Source organism: Columba livia, chromosome 17 (assembly GCF_036013475.1).
Source record: "Columba livia isolate bColLiv1 breed racing homer chromosome 17, bColLiv1.pat.W.v2, whole genome shotgun sequence".
Classification (NCBI taxonomy): Eukaryota; Metazoa; Chordata; class Aves; order Columbiformes; family Columbidae; genus Columba; species Columba livia.
The window spans coordinates 12,845,587-12,873,355 of record NC_088618.1 but is presented as its reverse complement, the minus strand read 5'-3'; the positions used below and the strand labels follow the sequence as shown (position 1 = coordinate 12,873,355).

At 43.9% G+C, this 27,769-nt stretch overlaps 1 protein-coding gene across 13 annotated transcripts in view; it reads right to left on the bottom strand.

Moving 5' to 3' along the window:
• Positions 1-27,769, bottom strand: part of MTMR3 (myotubularin related protein 3) — an 83,042-nt gene that overhangs the window by 29,354 nt on the left and 25,919 nt on the right. For 7 of the 13 annotated variants that reach the window (XM_065033925.1, XM_065033932.1, XM_065033930.1 and 4 more), the window contains 7 exons: positions 20,319-20,395; positions 17,277-17,352; positions 16,846-16,935; positions 15,599-15,715; positions 7,893-7,975; positions 4,826-4,992; positions 367-463 (listed from right to left, as the gene is read on the bottom strand). In XM_065033925.1, the coding sequence (XP_064889997.1) occupies positions 367-463; positions 4,826-4,992; positions 7,893-7,975; positions 15,599-15,715; positions 16,846-16,935; positions 17,277-17,279 (557 nt within the window). In that variant the 5' untranslated portion in view covers positions 17,280-17,352; positions 20,319-20,395. Of the gene's footprint in view, positions 1-366; positions 464-4,825; positions 4,993-7,892; positions 7,976-15,598; positions 15,716-16,845; positions 16,936-17,276; positions 17,353-20,318; positions 20,396-20,795; positions 20,961-22,186; positions 22,293-27,769 lie in introns of all 13 variants that reach the window. The other 6 variants (XM_065033922.1, XM_065033926.1, XM_065033923.1 and 3 more) reach the window with 3 other exon arrangements.

Here is a 27,769-nt window from a genome sequence, read left to right as displayed (position 1 = left end):
TTATTTTCAGAGCCTACAAGCTTAATTCTTCCAAAACATTTTTTTTTCAATACAAGTCATTGTCACAAGTTAGAGAATGACACAACTTAAAATGTCTCTGCTCACTTCAGGCCTTTATTCCATTAGAATGTTTATTCTCTAAGAAATCCTCCAGCAAGCACATCAAAATCTACTATTTTTAAGCCTACAAAAATACTGATAAAATATTAAATAATGCTTTCAAAGCATTTCTGTAAAACTGCAAAAAAATCATCATAATACAAATTGTCCCTTATTAGGAACTTGGAAAAACTTCCAGTAATGTGTTCTACCAAAATGGGTGTTTTGATGCCACTTGGCTGCAGATCAGCAGCCCCCAGAACTCACTTGTACTTCTCGTTGATGTTGGAAATCCTCCAGGCGTTGTTCATATCAAACCCCATCCGCTCCACTTCATTTTTGAACCTCGAAGTTACGTGTTCTCCTGGGTATCAAAGCGGAGAGAGAAAATAAAATGTGAAATAAGCAGCACCTTTTAAAATAGAGGAAATACCACCACTGCACTCATACTTATTAAAAAGTGAAAAGAGAAAATAACAGTTCAGAAGCACCACTGACACTGACCGTCCGCTTTTCTCTGCTGAACTTCAGAAGAATTTTGTATCAATGAGAAGAACACGAAGCTCTGATACATGGAACTTGGGCGATCAACTTTTAATTCGCAATTTCAGCCCCAGGCTGTGACTGTAGCCAAGCCCTGTAATTCAACCTGTATCTCAGTTTTCCCTCTGTAAAATGGATATAATTCCTCCCAGAGTCATGCGGAGATATGAAGATAAAATTAATAAATGACTGACAGAGATGGGTTGTGAGATCCCCACAAATTCACAGAATCCCAGAATGTGAGGGGTTGAAGGGCCCTGGCAAGCTCACCCAGTGCAATCCCCCCATGGAGCAGGAACACCCAGATGAGGTTACACAGGAAGGTGTCCAGGCGGGTTGGAATGTCTGCACAGAAGGAGACTCCACAACCCCCTGGGCAGCCTGGGCCAGGCTCTGCCACCCTCACCCCAAACAAGTTTCTTCTCATATTTAAGTGGAACCTCCTGTGTTCCAGTTTGCACCCATTGCCCCTTGTCCTGTCACTGGTTGTCACCAGAAGAGCCTGGCTCCATCCTCCTGACACTCCCCCTTTCCATCTTGATCCCCAGGAATGAGTCCCCCCTCAGTCTCCTCTTGTCCAGCTCCAGAGCCCCAGCTCCCTCAGCCTTTCCTCACACGGGAGATGCTCCACTCCCTTCAGCATCTTGGTGGCTGCGCTGGACTCTCTGCAGCAGTTCCCTGTCCTGCTGGAACTGAGGGGCCACAGCTGGACACAAGATTCCAGGTGTGGTCTCCCCAGGGCAGAGCAGAGGGGCAGGAGAACCTCTCTGACCTACTGACCACCCCCTTCTAACCCACCCCAGGTACCATTGGCTTCCTGGCCACAAGGGCACAGTGCTGGCTCATGGTCACCCTGCTGTCCCCAGGACCCCCAGCTCCCTTTCCCCTACGCTGCTCTCTAATAGGTCATTCCCCAACTTACACTGGAACCTGGGGTTGTTCCTGCCCAGATTCAAGACTCTACACTTGCCCTTGTTCTATTTCATTCAATTAAATTCCTGGATTAATATATTAAACTGGAATAAGCTACATTTGTTTCCTAGACACTAAAAAAAAAAAATAAAAATACAATTGCAAAATATACGATGGCAATAAAGAGAAATTTTCCTGATAGACAGAAAGTCTAGAGAATTAGAAGGTAATTAATAAACCTGTAGAAGGGAATAACAAGATGTCCAGGCTCGCACAGCTAAGAATAAAAATACTGATAAATTCAATGAATGTGTGACCAACACGAGATGAAATGATTCCTTTGCTTGTCTCTTTAAATGACTGTATCACTAAATCATGAAGCAGAGCAGCACCCAAGAGGAGGAAAAATCACTTGAAAAATTAATGCTTTAAGTATTACATATTTCCATTACATATTTAAGAAAGCCCTTGAAGTCTTTACATACCTGAGATATGTGTAGATACGGTTTTATCTCATAGAAGTAAATATATATGTCTGAAACCATTTTTCTGTGATGTTACAGAAGAATTAAATATAGAGAAAGAGGTAAATTAAGAATGAAGAGCAGCCTAACTACAGGACTTAACTGACAGCAAAGCTACGTGTTATTCATTCCTACAGGTCACATCACACACTCAAAATGGAATGTGCAAATCTAGATGTGCTTTACAAAATGGGCAACATGCAACAGATCTGCACAACAAGATTGTTTTTCTTATGCTTTTTGGAAGGTAAAATGTGAGAACATTCTGTGCACATGGAGAACATTCACCCTTCAAGGCACACGGTGCTAAAATCTGTGTCCTGAGTGACCTCCATCACTTATTCCCTTTCCACCGTGTCACTGGTACAGCAGCACCATAAAAGAAGACATATTTCTGCCTCCTGCGTGGTGCATTTTGTGCAGGTCAATGTTGGTATCACGCAGGCTCTACCTTCCCCATCGCCAGATCAATTAGACCGGAGCTGGCCAACAGTTTCCCGCTTCTCACGTGAACTCCGCACCAGCTTGAATTTATTACCCGCCCGGCACCTGCTCCGATAGATCAAGTGCAGAGGGGAAACTGGGACGATACATTCCAGTCAACAGCTCGCTCATGTTCTTCATTAGCAGCACATTTCTTATTTAAAAAACCCCTTTACTGGAACAGCAGCAAGTTCTCACAGCACTGAGGATGAGCTTCATTATCAGCTCCTTCAAGGGACGGTCATTAAAACTTGTGACACATCCTACGGATTTTTCCGGATAGCAAACGAGACTGGAAACATCCCCAATGGTCGATGCTGCCTCCTGCTAGTTGGTTTTAAGCCAAACACATACAACTACATGAAAAGGAAACATTCTGTTTGATTTGTCCCTTTTGATTTTGCAGCTGCTGCGCATATCATGAAATCATGTTTTCCTCTGAGAAATGACACCCCAGCCTTAACGTTTTCTCCATTCCTCCTGAAATAGTGCTATTTTAAGAGGCATTTTGAGCCAAGATGGAGAATATTTTTGAAGTAACCCAACCAACTCTCAAAATCAGAGAAAAAGCAAGCTATACTTTTGGGGTATATATATATATATTTTTGTGTACTTGTGGTGATCTTGAGCCACAGTTCGTATCTCCCATTACATAGATAACCACTTACTTTTTTTCCTAGAGAAGCAATTTAGTATTTTGCCCATATCTAGCAAATGCTGGGCGCATTGGATGTAAACAAATAAATTACAGTGTCCTGGGATTATTTTCTTCAATTCCATTCCCATAGATTTATAGATGAAACTTCCCAGCAAGGATGAGATTGCACTAAAATAAGGTGCTGTTTTGCAGCTGTGAATGAACCTCCAGAGCAGCTCAGGGACCTCCTGCTCCTCAACATCCACACTGAACAGCAATTACCAAAACGTGGGCACAATAAACACCAAATGGTGCAAATTCGAAGTTGCTGCCATGGTGAAAAAACTGTTATTAGTGTAATATACGACTGGCTAAACCAAATCCACTAGAATGTTCTTGGGATTTCAGGTACTGCTTTGCAAACTGACCCCAAAGTAGCTGTGGTGGGAGCTAATCTTGCCTTTTTCAGACAGATATACAAGACATTAAAGGACACCTCGCTGTAGGCGAAGATATATTATACCTATGTATTACCATGTAGAGTATATTCACCAGCTAGCGAAGAAGCGCAAGAACTTACATACAAAAAATAAATCCATACTGGAGTTTTCCAGGTTCACTTCACAACTGAACAGACTGAATTTATTTATAACTTTTTTGAAAGTTGTGGATTTCAGCAAGGAGGCAGCTCCTAGTGACACAGAATGTGAGGGGTTGAAGGGCCCTGGAAAGCTCATCCAGTGCAATCCCCCCATGGAGCAGGAACACCCAGATGAGGTTACACAGGAAGGTGTCCAGGCGGGTTGGAATGTCTGCACAGAAGGAGACTCCACAACCCCCTGGGCAGCCTGGGCCAGGCTCTGCCACCCACACTGGGAACAAGCTTCTTCTCATATTCAAGTGGAACCTCCTGTGTTCCAGTTTGCACCCATTGCCCCTTGTCCTGTCACTGGTTGTCACCAGAAGAGCCTGGCTCCATCCTCCTGACACTCCCCCTTTCCATCTTGATCCCCAGGAATGAGTCCCCCCTCAGTCTCCTCTTGTCCAGCTCCAGAGCCCCAGCTCCCTCAGCCTTTCCTCACACGGGAGATGCTCCACTCCCTTCAGCATCTTGGTGGCTGCGCTGGACTCTCTCCAGCAGCTCCCTGTCCTGCTGGAACTGAGGGGCCACAACTGGACACAATATTCCAGGTGTGGTCTCCCCAGGGCAGAGCAGAGGGGCAGCAGAACCTCTCTGACCTACTGACCACCCCCTTCTAACCCACCCCAGGTACCATTGGCTTCCTGGTCACAAGGGCCCAGTGCTGGCTCATGGTCACCCTGCTGTCCCCAGGACCCCCAGGTCCTTTTCCCCTACACTGCTGGATCAGTCAGTTCTCAGTTTGTATGTCACTTTACTTAGATTTTAAACTATCAGTGTTGTGGTTGACAGAGAAACCCCCTGGGTTTGAATGTCTGCACAGAAGGAGACTCCACAACCCCCCTGGGCAGCCTGGGCCAGGCTCTGACACCCTCACCATGAAAAAGTTTCTTCTCATGTTTAAGTGGAACCTCCTGTGTTCCAGTTTGTACCCATGTACCCACTACTCAGTGTGTTTGTGACCATCCCCCAAGCGTTTCCACGTACCTGGGCGACACAAATCCCCATGCTGCTCCTTCTCGCTGGCGTACACCTCCATGCACCACGCGTGGTAGGCGAACGAGAAGAGGTCTTCGATCTTGGAGGGCGGGCGGATGGCATTGTTCAGCCGCTTCAGCCAGTCTTGACACTGCTCGAAAGTAGAAAACTGACACCTGGCCCAGAAACAAACATTTATCTGTTAATTTGCAGGAAGATGCCACACAAGATCTGACAGGCTGCCTATGAAAAGTTATGAAGTCGAAATAAACTGTAAGCAGAAAAGCAATGTTGTGCAACTGCAACCAAACCCAGGGTAAGCGCTAATAGTCAGGAAGGCGGGAGAGGTTTATGTGTGCGTTTGCTCTAAACCCAGGGACAGTGACACTAAGCTCAGCCTGCAGGTCTCCCCTGAGCAGAGGCAGGAGCGTTACAACCACCACCGACCGCTGGAAACCCAGTGTCCTGGTTTTGTTAAAAACAAGACTGGTTTCTCTTTTAGTGAATTTTCCTTTCAGGTAAGTTCTTCTAGGTAACTGCACTTTTCTGAATTTGGCTTTTTTCAGACACTGCGCTCCGGAGCTGATAACATTAGCAACGGTACGCAGAAGAGGCTCAGGTTTAGATTTACTGCCATGGCAGCCAAGGTTACCGATGAATTTCGCGCATTCCGTAAGTAAGAGGGGTGTATTTGCCAGGAGGGATGAACAGAACAGGTAATTAAAACTGACTGAGTATTCCATCCCATCCACATCATACACCCTATAAAAGTGGCAGATCACGAGGGTCTCACTCTCTTTGACCACGGCCGGCAGCTGAAGAGGACCCTGCCTGTCATCCCTGCGATCCCAGGCCTGCTTCCAGACCCTGCAGCCCTGAATCCCATTCCGGTTTGCTGCGGAGTCCAGCCCAGGACTTCCAGGTGTCTTGCCTGAAGCTCCGCCATTGTGCTGTGCCAGGAAATTCAAGATTGGTTTTGTACATTTTTTTTGTATATTTTGTATTGTTTTCTCTATTTAGTAGCATTACTAAAGCATTTTTAACTTTTTTCCAACTTGCAAGTCTTTCTCCCTTTTCCTCCTATTCCCTTTCCTTAGTGGGGAGGGCCGGTGGTTAACAGAGCGTCTGCCATGGTTTATTGTCGCCCTGCAGTAAAGGGTGACACCCAGAAAACAGCACATACATTGTAATCTATGTATCGCATTCCCATAAACATGAACGCATTTTTACATCAGGCATAGGAGAAATATCTATTTGATGAATCCACTTAGTTTGAGAATAATAAGGAGAAACTGCAGTATCTGAAATCTGACATTCATCCCTGGTTCATATGCTGAGATTCTCTTCCTGGACTTGGTGGGAAGCACAAACAATGGTTTTGAAGGTGAGCTTGGCCTAACATTCCAGACTAACAACCACCACCAGCAAGAATATTCTCTGCACAGGACAAGCTCATCTCCCAAGCAGTACATTAAAACCACATCAGCTTGTCTTTTCAAAGACTCTTTAGAATAAAAAGGTGGAAATAAGATCAGTGATTTATTTTGCTCTGACAGATTTCTTCAAGATTTTATAGTTATAAAATATTCACCAAGTATTTACATTCAGCTCAGTCTGCGCTCTCCCACACTGGTGGTTAATGATAGTATCTGTATTCTCTAAGGGCAGGATTTATGACCCTACCTGCAAATATCTGCAAGGCAGTCATGGGAGGGAAAAGACGTGTCACGAAACGTGTCTAAATACCGTGAGGAACCGCAGCCCGGAGGGGTTTATTCCCTGTCGCTGACTGCAAAGCAAGCCCAGACTAACAGCTTCGACTGGATAATCCTCTATTAAACATCCACAGTCAGACAAGATACATCTCACCCTGGGGACCCCATTTTCTTTTTAAGTTCTTTTAATGTTACTGTTGCAAATAACAAGTATAATATTCACTTGAGCCCGAGCATTCAAACACAAACTAGTTTCTTCATGGAAAAGAACATGAAAATGTTCTTAATCTGGTATATCAGCCCATACTTCAGGATCTTCCAAGGGCCAGTGGCACCAAGTGCTGATTCTCAGAGAGACATCTCAAAGGGAAATTCATAACGAAGGGCAGAATTGCAAATTTGTATTCGTGCTACAATTAAAGAGAAATAGCAAATTAAAGTAGAGAGGAAGGGTGGCTTTTTTAAATGTCAAGAGCTACAAGTTAAGAGGAAGTTAAATATTTAATTCACATTAAACTAAATATTACTTCTAAAGCAAAATCAGCCCTCATCAAAATCCAGCATTTCAGGAAGCAGCTGGCCTGTTCAACATTCCGAGCGCTCAGAGATGACTGGGGCTCATTTCATTATACAAAAGGTACTGCCAGCAAGCATTTAATCAAACAGAAATGTTCCTATCTTGTTAATTAAAGTTTATAGATCAAAATTAACTCCTGCAGCAGAGAAGGAGGCAGGAGCTGTAGCTCAGGCTCGGTAGCACAGAGGCGCCTGGGGCAGATTCTGAAGGACAGACAGAACTAAATCTGCATTTTTAGGTATGTTACTGGGTGCAGGGGGTTCCAGACCTGGCTTTAACTTATTTCCTCCTGTTCTTTGCCAAGGATGGCACCTGTACCCTCAGAGATGTTAACCAGGCAGAGCGGTTGGTGTTATCCAAAGGTTCCACCGGGAGCTGCACAAGCCCAGCCCTTCACCCTCCAAACCCCAAATCTTGACTAAACACTCTTCCCAGAAGTGTGTGTTTCAGTGGTTTTCCTTAGTTCGTAACTAATTGAAGTGATATATCATAAATTACTGTAAGGCGGGGAGAACGCAGTGAGACTATAATTGATTTCAGAATAAATCGAGATTAGCCACTTAAGCTCAGACCAAGGTTTGCTGCTATACTGTACCACAGCAAGCAAAACCACAGACCATCTTGCTCCAAAACTCTTTACAAGAACGCCCAGCTATCATACAGAACAATCAGACACAAAGACAATCTTCTGAGGGAGAGCAAGTCCACTAAGTAAGGAAAACATTTCCCCAAAGCGTGTGGAAAGCAAAGTTACCCCCACACTCGACATCCGGCCTATTCGTACCTGATCACCTTGCAGTCTTTGCACGTCAAATGAAGTTGAAATATATCACGGCACTCAACGCTTTCTATAAGCTGCAATGGAACCTGCAATTAAGAAGAGGACGTGATGTTATTTCAAGAGGCACTAACACTGCAGTTCCTTTGCATATCTCACAAGGATTTATTAGACGACTATGTGGAGCCTGAAAAGAGAGAAAAAAACATATGAAACCAAGCATAAGGACCTCAGGTGCTCTGAAGTGTGGTAGCGTGGATCAGTAGGTTCAGCTCCATTCCTGTACAGTCCAGAAACCTCACAGGAAAAGCAGAAAAAAGCCACAAGCTCCTCTCTCACAGAAGCATCTTCCTCTCTCACGGAAGCATCTTCCTCTCTTACAGGTTCAAAGTTTGGGATCTTGGAAATATAATTTTAGCTGTTGGTGTCAAAGATGAGCTGCTGAGCAAGATCCCCTTGGCAGGCTGCTGCAGCCTACAGGCTTGTTATATGGAAATATCCCCTATTTCCTCTTCAGGGAAAGAACATTTGACCTGTTTAGATCAACACTTGTGATCAAAGCAGCCTTATTTAGAGTAATAACGCTGAATAATTCATTTTTAAAGGTGTATTATATGGACTTGGGCTTATGGCACATGTAACTAGCAGAAGCTGGATGAGGCAAAACATGTAAGTGGACGCAAGTGCCTTTAAAGACAAGAAGCCACAAGATGAAAATATTACTTTTCATTAATATTTTTGGACCTTTACCTGAGACAGGCAAATGTATTCATTTAAAACAATAATGTGTGTTCAACTATCCCATATGTAACAATTCCACTTCCAAACAGAGAGAATTTAACTAATACTGATAGCAAACACAGAGTGTAAAACTCCTTGAATTGTTTATCAGATTATACTGAACGCTACACAAGGCAACAAAACCTCTGCCATCAACATCCTTCAATACCAAGGCTATCAGAGAAACACTCAAATGCTCCATTATCTTCTCTGCCAGCAGAGATGTCTCAGAAATATGGACCACAAGAAGACACAGGCTGAGCATGAGGATGCTCAGAGAAAGCCAGTGGTAAATGTGATTAAAACCCTCGTGTCTGTCACAGCCACAGTGTTCCCTGCCCACCCAAAAGGCAGAGTCCAGGCTCCTCTTCTGAATGCAAGAGCTCAAATCATTGCCCAGAGCTCACAACTCCCAGAATATAACAGGCAGGTGTTGTCTTGATGCTCACCCTTCACAGAACCCCAGAATGTCAGGGGTTGGAAGGGACCTGGCAAGCTCATCCAGTGCAATCCCCCCATGGAGCAGGAACACCCAGATGAGGTTACACAGGAAGGTGTCCAGGCGGGTTGGAATGTCTGCACAGAAGGAGACTCCACAACCCCCCTGGGCAGCCTGGGCCAGGCTCTGACACCCTCACTGGGAACAAGTTTCTTCTCAAATTTAAGTGGAACCTCCTGTGTTCAAGTTTGAACCCATTGCCCCTTGTCCTGTCACTGGCTGTCACCAGAAGAGCCTGGCTCCATCCTGCTGACACTCCCCCTTTCCATATTGATCCCCATGACTGAGTCCCCCTCAGTCTCCTCTTGTCCAGCTCCAGAGCCCCAGCTCCCTCAGCCTTTCCTCACACGGGAGATGCTCCACTCCCTTCAGCATCTTGGTGGCTGCGCTGGACTCTCTCCAGCAGTTCCCTGTCCTGCTGGAACTGAGGGGCCACAGCTGGACACAATATTCCAGGTGTGGTCTCCCCAGGGCAGAGCAGAGGGGCAGGAGAACCTCTCTGACCTACTGACCACCCCCTTCTAATCCACCCCAGGTACCACTGGCCTTCCTGGCCACCCTTGTCAAAGTACGAAGCAGCAGCAGCACTGGACTCTCCAAAGCTGGAAGTACCAACCTTCAGCAAGTCTGGTCCAGGCAAGTTATTCTTTGTTCTTCTTGTTGTAAATGGGCCACCAAAGAACAGAAATTCACCCACAAGGAGACAAGACACTGTCTGACCTGACTACCCAGTAGTCTGGGTACTCAAAGCTGAACTTGAACTTCGACTGTGTTTTATTACTGGTTTGAGATCTGCAATAGTCCAATATAAATCACGGAACTGCCACACAAAATGAGGATTCTCTCCTGGGAAACAAGCCCCCTCTTTATGTGCCGTCCCTAAGCTCAAACTGACTGTGGGGTCACGTGCAGATAATACGGGCAGTGCGGATGCTGACGGACGTGGGTACTGATGGAACGTAGGATTTAAATGCACTGCAGGCAAGATCAGACGTACTGTTCTTACAGCACATCTTTTTATTTCAACTGCTCATTTCCTCCATGCATTCTACTTGATTCTAGCCTGCAAGGTAGATAAATTGTTATGATAGTTCTGTCTAATAAATCAGGGGACTGGAACAGCCCTCGGGCTGGAGAATCTCCCTTTCAGCCTCACATACACTGATAAATTATTTAAATCTACCTCTGACTTACAAGGCACCACCATGGAAAGTAAGGGGCCTTTCCCCAGTTAAGACTCTACAAGACTTGCTTTTTAGTCAAATGCTTTGTCTATTAACTCTATTCTTTTTTTTAAAGCCCTCTTTTATTGCATTTTTCCCACGCCCATCCTCATTTCAGCAGCTCTTCACCTGGCAGTCTGGTTCCAGCTCCCCATCCCCCTGTCTGTGCTCTAATGACACGCTGAGTAGTTTTCTACTCCTGCATTAAATTTCCTTCTTTCAAAGTCACTCCTAGTTCTCTGCCCTTTCAATGTGTCCTTTGCTCAAGAGCCATTCTTTATTCTCTCCCCATCCATTTGCCCAGAATCTGCTGGCTGTTCTTCAGGGCAACCTTCATATCAATCTTCTTCATTTCCTTTTCCAGCCATAAAACCTGTCCTCTGATCCTCTTGCATTTCCCATCTCTCTCCCGTCCATTATTCTTTCCCCAGGAAAACTCTGTGAAATTATCCGTGTTTCCTGTTCTTTCCCACCGATAAGCTCCCATTTTCATCGTTCTGTTTTTCGGGGTGATGCACGCAGCGAGTCCGACACCCAGTGCTCTTGAAAGAGCCATCAATTCTCTTTTTGCAGGCACTTCACCATATAATAACAGCTACCAAAACAAAGCAGCGAAGCAATCATTCTTTGCTTTTATAAGAATAAACATGCATTGTTATCCAAGGCCAATCGCATCACTCTAAAGAGCACTAGAGCATCATGCTCTCACAGTATCTCTCTTGATTGTCCTGTCTCTGAAATCACCTCATTTTGAACAATAGCAACGTTCTACAGCTCAAACTTTGTATTTTTGAAATTAAAAAAAACAATAAATTAATTACTGGAACTGTTATCCAGCAGCAGCACAAGATACATTTAGAGAATGAGATGTCTGGAGTAAGAAAAAGCACAAGTTGTGTTTCCACTGCTGAAACAACCCCTGTCGTGGCTCGACCCTTGAGGACCACGGCCAGGCTGCTACCCCGTTTCCCTGAAAATAAGCCCTACCCCAAAAATAAGCCCTAGTATGATTTTTCACGATGCTCAAAATATAAGCCCTACTCCAAAAATAAGCCCTAGTTACAATTCATTTTTAGAAGTCCACTTAAATAGTGTCCAGGCACTATACATGTAAAAAAGGAAAACTAACTGGCAGTGGAATGCAGCAGGACAGATGTGACAGAATGTGATGACATGACTATATTTGAATAAATACTGATTTCTTTGGTTCAAGAAGAAATGTAGATTGTTGTTCATGGCAATATAAGACATCCCCTGAAAATATACCCTAACACAACTTTTGGAGCAAAAATTAATATAAGACTCTGTCTTATTTTGGGTAGAACAGGGTTTAAGCCCCTTCATGGGTCACTATGCTCTAGGCCCTAATATACCATTTGCCCCGAGTGTCTCCTGGATAGCAGGTGGCACCCATGAGCTGTAATGAGCGTTTACTGCTTGTTTTCCCAGTTCAGAGCCCGAGCTGGTGCCAGGGTTATGGTACAGATGGGCACTCTGAGCAGCAGGAGCCCAAGGTACGTGCTGTGGTCCCGAAGCGGGTGAAACTGGACACACGGAGGAACTGAGGATGTGAGGGCAGCTCGGAAGGTCGTGGAGGAATCAAACCCCTCCAGGTGTGATCTCGTCTGTCCAGCCTACAACGAGTATCTGACAGAAGTTTTGCTTTTCATTACAACTAATTACTCTTGGGTTTTGTCTTGAAGCAATCATTTAGTCCCCCCTCTGCTTTTACAATTAACATGCAACGTGAACAATCTGAGTATCAGGATCTGAGAGTGAAACAAGGACTAAGCGCTACTGTCCGGCTCAGAATGAAACAAGGACTAAACTGCCATTCGTCTCAGAATGAAACAAGGACTAAGCTGCCGTTCAGCTCAGAATTAAACAAGGACTAAGCTGCCGTTCAGCTCAGAATTAAACAAGGACTAAGCTACTGTCCGGCCCAGAATTAAACAAGGACTAAGCTACTGTCCGGCCCAGAATTAAACAAGGACTAAGCTACTGTCCGGCCCAGAATTAAACAAGGACTAAGCTACTGTCCGGCCCAGAATTAAACAAGGACTAAGCTACTGTCCGGCCCAGAATTAAACAAGGACTAAGCTACTGTCTGGCCCAGAATTAAACAAGGACTAAGCTACTGTCCAGCTTGGAATTAAACGAGGACTAAGCTACCATCCGGCTCAGAATTAAATGAGGACTAAGCTACCGTCCAGCACAGAATTAAGGACTAAGCTACTGTCCAGCACAGACGAACCACAACTGTGCTACATATGTAACAAAACACCAAACCAACCATTTTTTCAAAGGCCAAGCAAGAGAAAGCTCATACTAAAACTCACTTCATCCCCAAGACTAACGTTTCCCTCATCTCACCAACATGACTTTTCTCCCTTTTTTTTTTTTACTGTGTCCAAGATCTATTTGCAGAGGCCCCATCCAAGTCCACTGCTCCATAAGCAATAGTTTTTCTCCCTGTAAGCCCATCGCACGGTTTCATAGACTCCTGCTCAGAGGGAGAAAAATGACTGGACAGCAGCATCAACTGCAGAGGTTGAGATTTTTCCAAGGAAAGCCAAGCGCCAGAGCTCAGCCTGGGAACCAAACTGCCCATGTGCACCGAGAGCTCCCTGTTGAGTCTGCATTTCTGTCCCACGGATAAATGTAAGTCAACACTTTTGAATGTCATAATCCCTCCGAGTTACGCACGGTCTACTGGATCTTTTGCTTTTGCATTTAAAACACCGCGTTGCTATTACTACCGTGATCTAGGAAATGATCCCCGGCAAAGACGGGTGCGTACAGCCGTTTTCCGCAGCGTCGCAACGTGAGCATTACTGACTTTTCAACGTCTTTATTTTCAAGCACGGGTGCAATGAGTGATCCAGGAGCACTGTGCTACTTACTGAGGTTTCCCAGGCGCTATTTTGACAGCCAGGCTATTGAATTGCAAACAGAGAAAGAATAGTAAGGTGAACAAAAACAAGAACAAAGACCAGGAGAATCCATTTTTAACTGGATTCCAATTCCATCACGCAGTTGCCTTTACTAAGGGATCACTTCTACCATGAGAACATCCCACCCGCTTCCAGGGGACACCTGCACAGAACAGCCGCACGTTCCTGCTACAATAATACAGATACTTGCTAAGAATCCCCTTTCTTACACAAAAGTGCGTCTCTCTGCTGAGCTGACAAGGTCGTTAGTGTGGCTGGACTTGGTCAGGATAGCGATTCTTAGGAAAATAAGGCAAAATTATGAACAAAATAAGCAACGCCCCCCCATGTCCTAATGTCAGTCAGTTATAAATTCTTAAAAATGTCTTTTTACAGATGTTTTCTGAACAGCTCTTGTGACAAAAACAGCAGGAAAGAATCAAGATGAACTCAATCAATAATTTAGAAAATCACTGTCTGATCAATAGTTTCGATCGACAATAACCAAAGTGATTATTACGCCAATATTTAAGAACTTAAATGGTTCCTAATCCTTAATGCAAATCCTGTCTGCCTTGGCTTCATCCTGCATTATTAGTAATGGCCTTATATGGTTACAGAAGAATAATCTGTCTTCTGCTCTACCTCATACACTATCTAATTGATCCTTTCTGGTTAACGATGACATGTGACACAGGACGAACGAGCCTGGAGACCCCAGACAGAGAGAGGGCAGCTACTGGATGTGAAAGCCGGGGAAGCAAAATTAATACGACCAACTCGTATGGACTCTTTCCTCAGCAACTCTCACTACTGCTCAAAAATATTAAATAGAACATTCTTAACAATTAATACCCCCCATTATCTTAAGGACAGATGTGACAGTAAGTGCGGCACATGTACTAGTGGCCTCCCTAAGAAAGTCTTTTATTATTTCCTGTCATTCCTCAGGACGAACTCTTGATTTCTAGATTTACAGTGTAATTGCTTTGTTCAGAAATAATACCTTTATTTGCTGAAAATCATGATGATTTTTAGCACCTTGATGATGTACACAGATGTTCACCAGCCTACTGCAACAATTCATGAACTAAAATAGCGCTTAAAGTGATTCAGAACTATGGCACAGGCACATTTCCAAGTCTGTAGATAACACAGCTATACTAGAGACAACATAAACCAATAAAGATGGAGTTTCAGTTACCAAACAACATTTTTCTGGCACGAAATAATTAAACAACAATTTCCATTTAAGATTGCCGTGCCAAACATTAGGTCAGTCAGACGCACAGGAGATCTCGCTGACGTCCAGCCCGTTGTGTCTCACTCACGTATGTGTTGTTGGACACTTGTTGATTCTTACATTTTGTTTCCTTTGCTTTTCTCAGGTGGGAACAACATGCAGTTCTGGTGTTTTCCACTTAACTCACCACCACATAGTTCAGGATTTCTGACCAACACATGGCAACTGTGACCAACACATGGCAACTGTGACCAACACATGGCAACTGTGACCAACTAGTCAGGGATGGGACTTGTCTCGAAATAAGGAGATTGGCAAAAAAACCCATCATCAGGAGAAAAAAGCTTTGATTCTTTGGATTTTGTGTTACCAGTTTTAATACCGATATCCACAAAAATATTTCTGTGCCATGTATAATGTTGTATCAAATTCTAGATATTTCACAAACGGTATTACAACCACTGTAAGTCAGGATTATACTACTGCAAAGGACTACACATTGCCCTGTAATTTCTGTCCATGAGTGTCAGTGGCTGGATGTGTAACCATTTTTAAGAACGGATCCTTGGGGTAAAGCTCTTTAAGGAAACACGTATGTTCAAGCCCTAGCTCCAGTACATCAATGACTGTACTCATATTACTCAACTTCAGGTGTGTAAATTCAGCAGCTGGACCTGCTTCCACCTTCGGGAGCTGCAAGCAAAGCACAAATCTAGTCTGGGTGCCTAAAGAGCCCTTTGGAAGACCTGGGATTTATTAATAACTACCGACTGCGCCCAGAGCTCGGGGAGAACACACAGCTGTACAGAGAATGAAGAGCTGAGCAATGTGAATTTTCCTTCCAAAGCCCAATTTTCAGAGCGGCTGAGGCATCTTTTGATGCCTAAATATGCATCTGTCCTCCCTGAAAAAAATCTCATAAAGAGAATTTCCATTACCTTAAAAGGCTGGATCGCTGCACTTTGATCCTCAATTCTCTCATTTGGGTTGAGTTCAGAATATGATACGACCACACTAGCACAAATGACACTTACATTCACAACGGACTCCTTGAATTTGATGTGGAGCCTGTAATTGGAAAGCGCAATGATGGCATCCTCTGCTCGTCCGACGTACTCCGTGCTCTCACCATGAAGCTCAATGAACGGGACCTTCCGAATAGGAAGACAAATCTTTCAGGAACCATTTACCGCAAAGATGCAACCTCTTGTAAGTATAAATTCAAGCACACACCATGATAAAATCCAAATGAAACGCTGCTGAGAACTCAGCCCAGCTATTACTGCTGAGGCAAGGCTGGGGTACGGTTGGTTCAGAGGTTAATTGTAGCCTTTGTTAAAAATGATTCCTCATTTTCTCTTCATTTTCCTGAGTAGCAAGTGCTTGGTCAGGGAAAACAATGGTTTTTTTAAATAAAAAATCTGAGTAAAATTTTTGGCAAGAAGCCTGACCAACCCCTTGATTTACACTCACTCCTTACTTAATGGAGGGTGGCATTTCCATGATGTTAATTAAATTCATCCTTAAGTATGCAAACCATAAAATGAACAATCGTCTAGGCTACTGGTCCCCAATATTCACTAAGAAGCTCTTGTAACCAACTTCGACTGGATCCCTAAATGCTGAAATCAGCTGGACAAATTGCACCTTTTGCTCCTCACTGCAAATAGAAAATGCACAACATGCTGCTGCTTTATGAAGTTAGAAAACCTGCCTTCGTATTACACATGTAACAATTCCAACCATTTAATTAAAAATGTGACTTAAGCCCCATTTAGCTGAGCTGGGTAAAACTTGAAAATAATCTGGTTCTACACCAGTTTAGCTTAAATCAATTAAAAATAATTTCTATTAAAACAAAACAATATGTCTGCAGTTGATGTGAGAGTGTCTATGTGGATAAGTCGCTTGAACTAAATCCATTTCAAAAGGAACTTTGGAAAATTGAGAAACCCAAAAAAATAGCCATTTTGTGCAAAATAAAAGCTTTTGGCTTCTATGTAACAAGAAGTAACGGTCGTACTTAACTAGCTCAATGTTATTTTGAGTTCTAAATGATGGAATAAAGCCTAGCACTTGAAATTACTGCAGAATTAACGGCTACATGTTTCAGCCACTCTAAGGAAACTCTTGTAATATGATGCACAAGCTCCCCGTCCTACCAACAGTGCATGAATAGTTAAAATGTGTTTCTCCTCTGACTGCGCTGGATTGCGAGTTAAAATCCTACGAGAGAGGCTGGAGAATCTCTCAACCAGACATATGGGGACGTGGCTGTTACCTGCAGGTTCTCGTCCTCTCGGATCAGCTGCTTCCTGGGAAAGATCTGATTAGCCTGGATGCATTCAAGGCTGTGCTGAGTCTCTTCATCCTAAAAAGCAAAGCGGGACAGCTGACCGAGCACCGTCACTTGCTGCCTCCTTCAACACCGCTATCAACAAGCAACCAAAAACCCCACCAGGAAGGGCTCTGCAGAGAATTCGGGTATGGGTAACTTAATAAAGGCACCTAACTTGCAAAGCCAAGCACCCCAACTAAATATATTAGAAACAGGTTTCCTCCCTGCTGATTAATAAACTCATTTAAAAAAGACTTGTATTAAGAAAAGAGTACAAGTCTAGACTAGCGCTAACATAACATCAATTCTCTAATGTTTTTCAGATTTTAGGCTATTCTGCTCTGTAACAGACTCTACAAACCCCTTTTTCTTACCATGACAAGCCCTGGATAGGAGGAGAAATCCTCGTCTTGACTCACAATATTTAGAGGCTCTTCTTATTATTAAAATCTAGAAAACCAGAAAAGTGTAACAATGAGGTTAAACTCATTTGCTTTTGTCAAACAAATACAAATCAACTTTTAAAGACCAAGAGTTCAGTTGTTAGACAACTGCAAGCAAACATTATTATGAAAAGATGAAATCCATATAAACTAACTCTCCTGAGAGACAAAATTGTTTCCAAATGTGTCTGGCTCCTTCTGTTCATTCTGAAAAATCGTTAAAGGTTCTGCTGGGAGAACATCCGACCGATTGAAGCAATTATACCACTGTCGAGCTCATTTCAATTAAAACATGTTCATCTTTCTCCATCACCTGAGTTTTCTCCCAAGCCCTTTGCAGATGGTGATTCACAAACACACAGGCTATAAAACCAAAGGGATCGTTGCGATAAGTGTCTGAGCTGTTCTGTAACACAGGCCGATGGAGCCTCCTGAAATCACCTTGGTTCAACAGTGGCGTATGAATTAAAGTTCATATACAGATCAAACTCCTCATTTTAGAGTTATGACTCAATTTCTACACCCATGGATGTATCAAATTATCCATTTGCTTGCAGTGACCTTTCCAAAGGCTCCAGATCACTATACACTAGTGAATGGCTCTCTCCACCATCTATTAACAATAGATAACAATATCAATCTAATAACAATAATAACAATAACAATGACAATGATAATAACAATCCCCAAACCTTTAATCATCTGCAGATTTTCTGGAAATACTGAAGAGCATACCATCTTGGAATTTATGCCTATTAGGTGTAATGATGGAAGTGAGTATAAGAGTTACAATTTGATTCTCAGATTTATCTTACATTCAATTTTTTAAATTCAGGTATAATTTTAAATTTACAGATGGTATCCCCTCTGTAAAAAAAATTATTCATCTGGGTATTTTACGGGACTTGCGCATAGAAGATACAAATGAAAATGTATCAGTTGAGATCACAGAATCCCAGAATGTGAGGGGTTGGAAGGGCCCTGGAAAGCTCATCCAGTGCAATCCCCCCATGGAGCAGGAACACCCAGATGAGGTTACACAGGAAGGTGTCCAGGCGGGTTGGAATGTCTGCACAGAAGGAGACTCCACAACCCCCCTGGGCAGCCTGGGCCAGGCTCTGCCACCCTCACCCCCAACAAGTTGCTTCTCAAATTTAAGTGGAACCTCCTGTGTTCCAGTTTGCACCCATTGCCCCTTGTCCTGTCACTGGTTGTCACCAGAAGAGCCTGGCTCCATCCTCCTGACACTCCCCCTTTCCAGATTGATCCCCAGGAACGAGTCCCCCCTCAGTCTCCTCTTGTCCAGCTCCAGAGCCCCAGCTCCCTCAGCCTTTCCTCACACGGGAGATGCTCCACTCCCTTCAGCATCTTGGTGGCTGCGCTGGACTCTCTCCAGCAGTTCCCTGTCCTGCTGGAACTGAGGGGCCACAGCTGGACACAATATTCCAGGTGTGGTCTCCCCAGGGCAGAGCAGAGGGGCAGGAGAACCTCTCTGACCTACTGACCACCCCCTTCTAACCCACCCCAGGTACCATTGGCTTCCTGGCCACAAGGGCCCAGTGCTGGCTCATGGTCACCCTGCTGTCCCCAGGACCCCCAGGTCCCTTTCCCCTACACTGCTCTCTAATAGGTCATTCCCCAACTTATGCTGGAACCTGGGGTTGTTCCTGCCCAGATTCAAGACTCTACACTTGCCCTTGTTCTGTTTCATTAAATGTTTCCCTGCCCAGCTCTCCAGCCTGTCCAGGTCTCTGATGGCAGCACAGCTTCCAGTGTCACCACTCCTCCCAGCTTGGTGTCACCAGCAAACTTGCTGACAGTCACTCTATTCCCTTGACCAAATCATTGATGAATATATTGAATAATACAGGCCCCAGCACTGACCCATCAGCAGAGAGCATCCAAATTACTGCACAACACGGTTCTTGTTCTAATTGCCACACTCAGCTGCAAAACAGCTCCTATCAGAATCATGTGGCTTTTCATGTGAGTGTAAGAACCTTTTTATGGTGAATTTTGAAAAAGCTGTTTGAAAAAACACAGGGGTTTCAAGTTTGAATCAGGATTAGATCTAATCTGTGATGCTGCCAAGATAAATGGTACAAGACCTTCTATGACTGGTTCTAAAACAAATAGTTTGCACACTCACGGTGCTTCCAGAATGAGTGAAACGCTTCGTCAAGCGCCACAACACAAGAGAATTTCTAAATATCGTTGGAAAAATAGCAAGAAACATCAAATGAAGCTGATCCCACCGAAGAAATCGATTCTCAAGTAGGCTCATAGCATTGTTTTCTCATTAGTTGCAGAAAGGAATCAGAATTCTCGTTTTGTTGAATTGCAGTTGGCACATAAACGGCTCCTCTATGACATTCCAACCATTTCCCAGAAACCGAATGTTCAAACAGAGCTTCGATAATAACTGACCAAGAAAACATCTTCAGAAAGGGCACCCTCAAATTCAGGCTCCTACTTATAAACAGATCCCATATAAATAGCAGAGAGCTATAGTGTAGTGAAACTTGCTTGTATTGTTAGAAATAATATCGGTTTTTTGTCAGAACTGAGGCCAAAAAGGGTTATGTTATCAATTTACTGTGCTGCCCTTGCAACGGTAGTCTCACGTATACTAAATTACACCAAAAAGAGGTTAGTCTTGTTAATTCTCCATCCTTACGTTCTGCTTGAAAGGATAAATGAGCGGTAAAGGTTGGAACCTCAGCCTCCCTCCAAGCCAGGATGGGAAGATCTTAATTACCTTTCACTTCAGATGTGCCTTCTGGTCTAAATTATGTACATAATTAAGACTAGAAATAACCATCTGTTTGCCAGTGATTCTAAACAAAATGAGATTCTATAAATAAAGGATCATTTAAATTCACATATATTTAAATGCAGTTGGACTTATAACAAGGAGAAACTGGGGGGGGGTAGCTGGTAGCTGGTCGGACCCGAAGCATACAATGAGCTTACCAAAGAACGAGATAACAAAAGTCCTCTTTGCCCCAGTAAGTTTCAACCGCGACTCCTCCAACACTTCACATCGGCAACTGCAAATAAAAAGACAGCACTTTAAAACATGAACCTTCTTTGCATAAAAAACAAAGGTCAAGCAACTTATACAAGAAATTCAACTGGTATGTTGGTTTGTCTCAATTAAAGAGGAAAGTAAAAAGTACTGATAAGGAAGTCGTAACTCCTGAGATGATATTATGCCCAAGGAGGGAATTCAACAATGGGGTTGGAACACACACACACGTGTGCTGGTCAAGGAACAGTTCAGAGATCATGGCCACAAAGCAACTCACCTGTTTTTTAAATGTATTTGGTACACAGGAGTGCAAAAGAAATATTACTTAGCAATATAAGCCACAGGAGACCTTTAACAGAAGATCCACCCGGTTTTGTACTGATCTTCCAAAGTGGTTTTAAATTATACACAACAATTACCTTTTTCCCCCCAGGAAAGCAGATGAAAAGCTCCCAACAGTGGTTACTCCTGGGCGCTTCTGGACAAAGCTGCGAAAAAGCCCCACGTACGGCAACGCTCGCACGATACCGTCATACAAAGCCTTATATTTTTGGCTTTCCAAGTGCTGGACAAACAGTGATTTCCTCAAAAATAAATTTAAATGTTGTTTCACAAATATATATTAAAAAAAATACTATCTATAGGGAAAAAAGATCTGATTTGCTTCATTCCTGACTGCTGTGTAACCTCATCTGGGTGTTCCTGCTCCATGGGGGGATTGCACTGCATGAGCTTTCCAGGGCCCTTCCAACCCTGACATTCTGGGATGCTGTGATTCTGCTCATTGCCGCAGGTTTTCAGAGATGTCGTATATAGGGACACAGAGTTCTATATGAAAATACCCAAACCTACAATAACAGCTCCAGACTCAACCCAACCATCGAGCAGCCAAAAGGCTGCAATTGCAGCCCTTGGATCCAATGTAACCGCCTGCGTATGTGCCTGGCAAGTCTAATTCTCCAAACATATCATTCTGCTGCTAGAAATAGTTTGCTTGTACTCTGACGTTCCACAATGAGGAAGAACTTTCACGTTCTGCTCCATTAGAAAAATAAATCTCTGGTTTGCATTTGTGTGTCCTTTAGGTTACGGCTTATGACAGAGGAAAAAAACCCCAAGAAATAGGACTGATATTGTAGAAAGAAATAGTTTAAAAAGCACAAGCTTAGATGCATCTAACATTGCATTCTAACATTGCGAACAGCAGACACACTTTAGGGGAATCTCAAATGCATCTACATCCAGCTATTATTTTAATAATCTGTGACACTAGGATGCTCTACTTTAAAACACACAGAATCCCAGAATGTCAGGGGTTGGAAGGGCCCTGGAAAGCTCATCCAGTGCAATCCCCCCATGGAGCAGGAACACCCAGATGAGGTTACACAGGAAGGTGTCCAGGCGGGTTGGAATGTCTGCACAGAAGGAGACTCCACAACCCCCTGGGCAGCCTGGGCCAGGCTCTGCCACCCTCACCCCCAACAAGTTTCTTCTCAAATTTAAGGGGAACCTCCCGTGTTCCAGTTTGCACCCATTGCCCCTTGTCCTATCACTGGTTGTCACTGAGAAGAGCCTGGCTCCATCCTCCTGACACTCCCCCTTTCCATATTGATCCCCATGAATGAGTCCCCCCTCAGTCTCCTCTTGTCCAGCTCCAGAGCCCCAGCTCCCTCAGCCTTTCCTCACACGGGAGATGCTCCACTCCCTTCAGCATCTTTGTTGCCCTGTGAATGATCCCAGCTGCTAAAAACATCAGCTAAGCAGGAATTACAACTTTACAAAATAGTTTCTAAAAGCAACACTTGATTACCTGCAGAGATCAACTTTTTTTTTGTAATTTATTTTAGAACATCTCCCCAACCAAGAAGCCAAACCCAACTCCAACAGCTTCACAGGCTGATGATTAAACGCGGCACCTGGAGCAGAAAGGACAGAGTTTTACTCTGAGGTACCAGCCTGATTGAGCAACACATTGAACTTCACAGCCGCCTGGTCGTACAAAGTCGCCTTTGACGGGAATATTCAACGAGCTTATTAAACAACAACAAAAAAAGGTATGAAGGCAGATTACGCAAGTCTAGAACGACTCTTCAGAGAGTTTTCTGGCCACGTCCTTGCTTTTAAAAACACAAGATACACATTGAGGGTAGCAGGAGATAGACTTATTTTGTGTGCTCGAGGTGCAAGAAATAAACCTTCACAAGCCTGCAACAAGCTTTTTATTGAATTTAGTGCGGTTTGGAAGAAGCCACCGAATCTCCAGGGTTTTGTAGCGAAGTTTGAAAACAGGAGAAAAATGTTCCGATAGAAGCGTTAATAACTGCGCTTTATTCCGGCCAGTCCTCAGCAAACACCCCGGGCCGCATTCCTCCGCGGGGCTGCGGGGCGCAGATAAGCACCTCTAATGTTATCGCTTCCCAAGGCAAGCGCTTGTGCCAAAATTAAAGAAAAAAATACAGAAAAAATACACTGACTGTAAAAAAACCAACAAAAAATAAACCACAAAACCAAAACACTAATTACTGAAGGGAGGGCCAATCCCAAGTGCTGGGTGTAAGTGTTTAATTAATACTGCCCGGCACATGGGCATTCGCTGCCCCGCAGAAGGGGACACATCCCCCCATCCCTGTGCTCCCGCTGTCTCCTTGGCCTTTGATCTGCAAAAATCAGATGGGCAGCACAGGAAAGCAAAGGGGAGCAGATGAAAAAGTGAACAGGACCCCTTTGTTAAAACCTAAATCGACACACGTATCTAGTAAAGGAATTGGCTTTGCACCATATTTATTCCTAGGTGCTCACATCCTCAGAGCTGCTTTGGGTTCGACTGCTTTTATATTAACATTTAACGCAGCCTGATTTTAAACATCTAAGAAGTCACTCTGCCCTAAGGCTCCAGTACTTCGGATAATGTGAACAGAACCCTCCAACTCAGCTTTTGCTTCGAACCATCTTCTTCTGATCCCCCTCTGTTGACTATTTTGTGTCGTTGGGTACGAGGTGAACACTTCAACCAGCATGGAGGTCTTGCCTCTCCTGGTTTTTCTTGGAAGATGTTATGGACAAGTAGAGTGACGGGGTGATATATCAATCATACTGTGAGACGGAAACGCAAGTCATAATATGGTTGTGGGGGGAAATTTGGATAAATTGTCTCCAAGTTGCTAGAACTCTTATCTCTGAAGACATTCCCACCTCAAGCAAGCCAACAACACTGACCCTACTCTGAGCAGAGCGCTGGGCTACACAACCTCCCAGCTAAATTATCCCATCAGCCTGGGACAGTGTTTGTCTTGACATTTATTTAAATAAAACACTGAAAAATAGCTATGAAAAACAGCCCCGAGAAGTTTTGATAAACATGTTTGTTTAATTAGGAGATTGGGAAGTTGTTGCTTTGGTTTCTTAGCGAAAGGCTGTACCTTGCAAGAACACAAGAGGTTTGGTTTGATAAGCATGAAGTGAAATGACAAAATACATCCCAATTTTCTCTAGCCACACACAAAGCTATCCTCATAAAGACGCAGATGAACAAGAGCAAACTTTCTTCTGCTATTTGGAAGGTGTATTTTTTCTTCCCTTCGCTGCAATATGGCATTTCCGCACCGTGTACGCCGTCCCATGTTGCAACCTCCATATGATGCAAGTGTGGCTACTGATTAGAATTTCTCTATTTTCATTTACGTTTCTAACTTCGCAATATTCCTGTTCCCACACAGCCCAGCTCTGCAGCAACTCAGCCTCCTCTTGCACCATATCACATTCTACCCATTTCATCACCTTTTTGTTTGGCCGCTTTCCGCTCAGCTTCAGCTTGAGATTATTCTCCTCCTCTTTCACGTTCTTCCCAGCAGATTTTAGGTCGCTCTCCCCCAAAACCATTTTTACCGTCTTGTTAGCATGCTAAGGAATAGGAACCAAGTGCCCCTACCAGTTCCATTGCACTCGGGGTAACGTGGGCACCTCATCACAGTATGTTTGGGATTGGAAGGGACCTCAAAAGATCATCCAGTCCAATCCCCCTGCTGGAGCAGGAACACCCAGGTGAGGTTACACAGGAACATGTCCAGGCGGGTTTTGAATGTCTCCAGAGAAGGAGACTCCACAACCCCCCTGGGCAGCCTGTTCAGTGCTCTGTCACCCTCACTGAGAAGAAGTTTTTTCTCAAATTTAAGTGGAACCTCCTGTGTTCCAGCTTGATCCCATTACCCCTTGTCCTATCATTATTTGCCACCGAGAAGAGCCTGGCTCCATCCTCATGGCACTCACCCTTTATATATTTATAAACATTAATGAGGTCCACCCTTAGTCTCCTCTTCTCCAAACTAAAGAGCCCCAGCTCAACTCAGCCTTTCTTCATAAGGGAGGTGCTCCACTCCCTTAATCATCTTCGTTGCCCTACGCTGGACCCTCTCCAGCAGTTCCCTGTCCTTCTTGAACTGAGGGGCCCAGAACTGGACACAATATTCCAGATGTGGTCTCACCTGATGGTTGGGCCAAGAAACACAGAGGGGACATGAGCGTTGCGACCTCCACCCTGAGCACGGTTGCTCTGATGCCAGAGAGCGGGTACAAAGCTGCTGCTTAACAGAAACTTTTAAACACATGTACACAGAGAATCAGAGAATCATTTTAGTTGGAAAAGACTCTCAGGATCATGGAATCCAACCATAACCCAACTCTACGCTAACCCATGTCGCTGAGAACCTCGTCTATGAGCCTTTTAAACCCCTCCAGGGATGGTGACTCCAGCACTGCCCTGGGCAGCCTGTTCCAATGCCCCACAGCCCTTTCTGCGAATAATTTTTTCCTAATATCCAATCAAAACAACCCCAATCTCCAGGGAGGTATTTTCTGGTTTCTACTGCCACGTGCCTGCTCCATCACACACTTGTGCAGATAAAGTCACATCATTTCCAGTTTGAACATGAAGGAGTGTTCACATCAATACTCAAACATCTCACTTTGACACGGATGGGAAGCATCCTGCCTAAGAGCACTTGCCTTATTCCATTTTCCTTTCTACCTGTGCTTCTGTGAGTGAAGAACAAAGTTAATTACAGGAGTCCAAAGCATCAAAAAGGTTCTGTCAGCATCGGTCGCTGCCCTGACTCACACATTAATGGTAAGGCAATTTATTTTCCTGTGCAAGCCTTTCCAGGCGGCATGTGTGCTTCCTTCAGCTTCCCACTCCGAAGAGGCATTGATCTGGTTTTAAAGCCTTTGATTAAGCTGATTATCTCTGCATACTAGTGGAGAGATCACTTCTTACACTGCAAAAATGAAATGTAGAAGCAGTAGTTCAAAGTTAAACCCAAAAACATCTCGAGCAGTAAAAGCAAAGCACGGAATGGCAAATAATGCAGCGGGCGAAGCGCTTCTGAGCCTGCGGTCACCCAATGGAGGAGAGGGAAACTCAATCCTGTGTTACGGAAAAATGGACCTTCCTTAACTGATATAAAGAATCAAAATCAGTGGAACTTTAGGTGTGATTATAGCATTAATTATTCCACTAAATAGGAGTTTTTTTAGGAAGAATGCTTCTGAATAAAAGATTATATATCAATGTTCTCCTTCACTGACCTGAAAACAACACAGGTCAAAAGACCACAGCAAGCTTGACAGCGGAATCTGAAGAAAATGTCACATTTTCTTACAAGATTGCAGTTCTGCTTTTCTTTGAATTCCTTTTTCATTTGGATAAAGCCCTGAGATCCAAATGCTGCAATTGCTCATACAGAAGCCAGGATACAACCTACCCAGCGATGTTCTGCTGAACCACTGGGAGTTTAAAATCCAAATTAATCACCCATTCCGTCATTTCCCTTTTCTTTCAATTACTTCATGTTCCTCTATTTTATGCGCATGACAAGTAACATCTTGGAAGGCCCACTGAGTTTGGTGTGAATTGTGTGCAGATCTGCAGGGACGGGATCTGAATCCAATAGTCGTGTATGAGAGGAGGCAGGATGCAAAACACTGACCAGAGCTTGAGCTGCTGGAAACTCGGGAGATTTGGCTACATTCTAAGCCAGAAAAGTGACCAAGTGTGCTGGGGAGGGGATATTATGTCAAAAGTTAACTGGAGAGCCATGAAAACAGGGCAACATTACACTGACATTATGAAACAGAAAAAGCAAATCAGCAAGACTGAGACCGGGCAGCAAAAGTTTCCACTGAGGATGGTGGAAGATGGGGAAGAAAGGAATCATTTGCTCCTCATACTTCCCATTTTTCCACTAAGGTTCTCCCAAGCCGTTTGCCATGAGTCACACTCCCCTCTTTCTTCCTTTGGAAAAGAAAAGCAACAAACAAACGGGCTGTTAAAAGTCTCAAAGGTTTTAGTCATCCCCCTTCCCTCCTCTGGGACCATTTGCTTTAAGCCAGCCCTTGCCATTAACTGCACGAGCCCTGGGAGCAGTGGCTGCTGTTGGAGAGCAGCGTTAATCACCACAGGCTCCTTACACATTGTATTAATATTTTACTGATAGCCAACGCTAAAGAGATCTACAAATAATTTTAAAAAATTTTGAAAACAGAAAGAACCAAGAAGCAAATTGGATTTGAAGTCTCCGGTGTTTCAAGTCACACTGCCATGGGAATTATTTTTTCCCCACTGAACTGCTTTAGGGTAACACACAGTTACGCTATCAGCTCCTAAGCGTGGAAGCTGACCTCATTTTCACCATACTTTGTCTGGCACAAGCTTTTAAAACCTCTTTAACAAATCACCACTCAATGCTTTGTAATAAGCCAACTTTATTGAAATACCAAGTACCTGCTAGGAATAACCATTTCTCAAAGCATGAAGCAGGGTAAGTTACCACGAGGTGTCCGTAGCAGGAAAATCAGCCCCCCCAGAGGCTCAGAGCAATGGCACCAATCAGCCAGATCACAGAAAAGTCTCTTTTCAATAATCAAGGTCTATAATGACACACCACTTATCGCACACCTTGTGCAATGCAATTACAGACTATACTTTTAATCCATGAATTCTTCAATTGCATTGAAAAGAGCTGTTCTGTCAAGGAGGCCATTGGGGAGATGGATTTCCACCTTGGCTGTGTTCATGATGCCGTTCGGTGTCTGGTGATTGACACCAACTACTCTACACAGGAGTGGAAATTACTCATTTCCAATGGCCTAACACCAGCACTTGGTAAAAACTGTGGCACACTCCAAAAATGCCTTTAATTTGACACTTATGGTGGTTTTGCTATAAAATAGACTATGCATTCCCTGAAAAATCAGAACGGTTACTGCTCCCATAGTCCCCCCTCCAGCAAAACACTCCCCTGCCTTATCGTACACCAACCTGACATTTCAGACCCCTCACAACGTAATTCAGCTCCGCGGTACGAGAAGAAACTAATCCAGAGAGAAGTCAGACAATGGA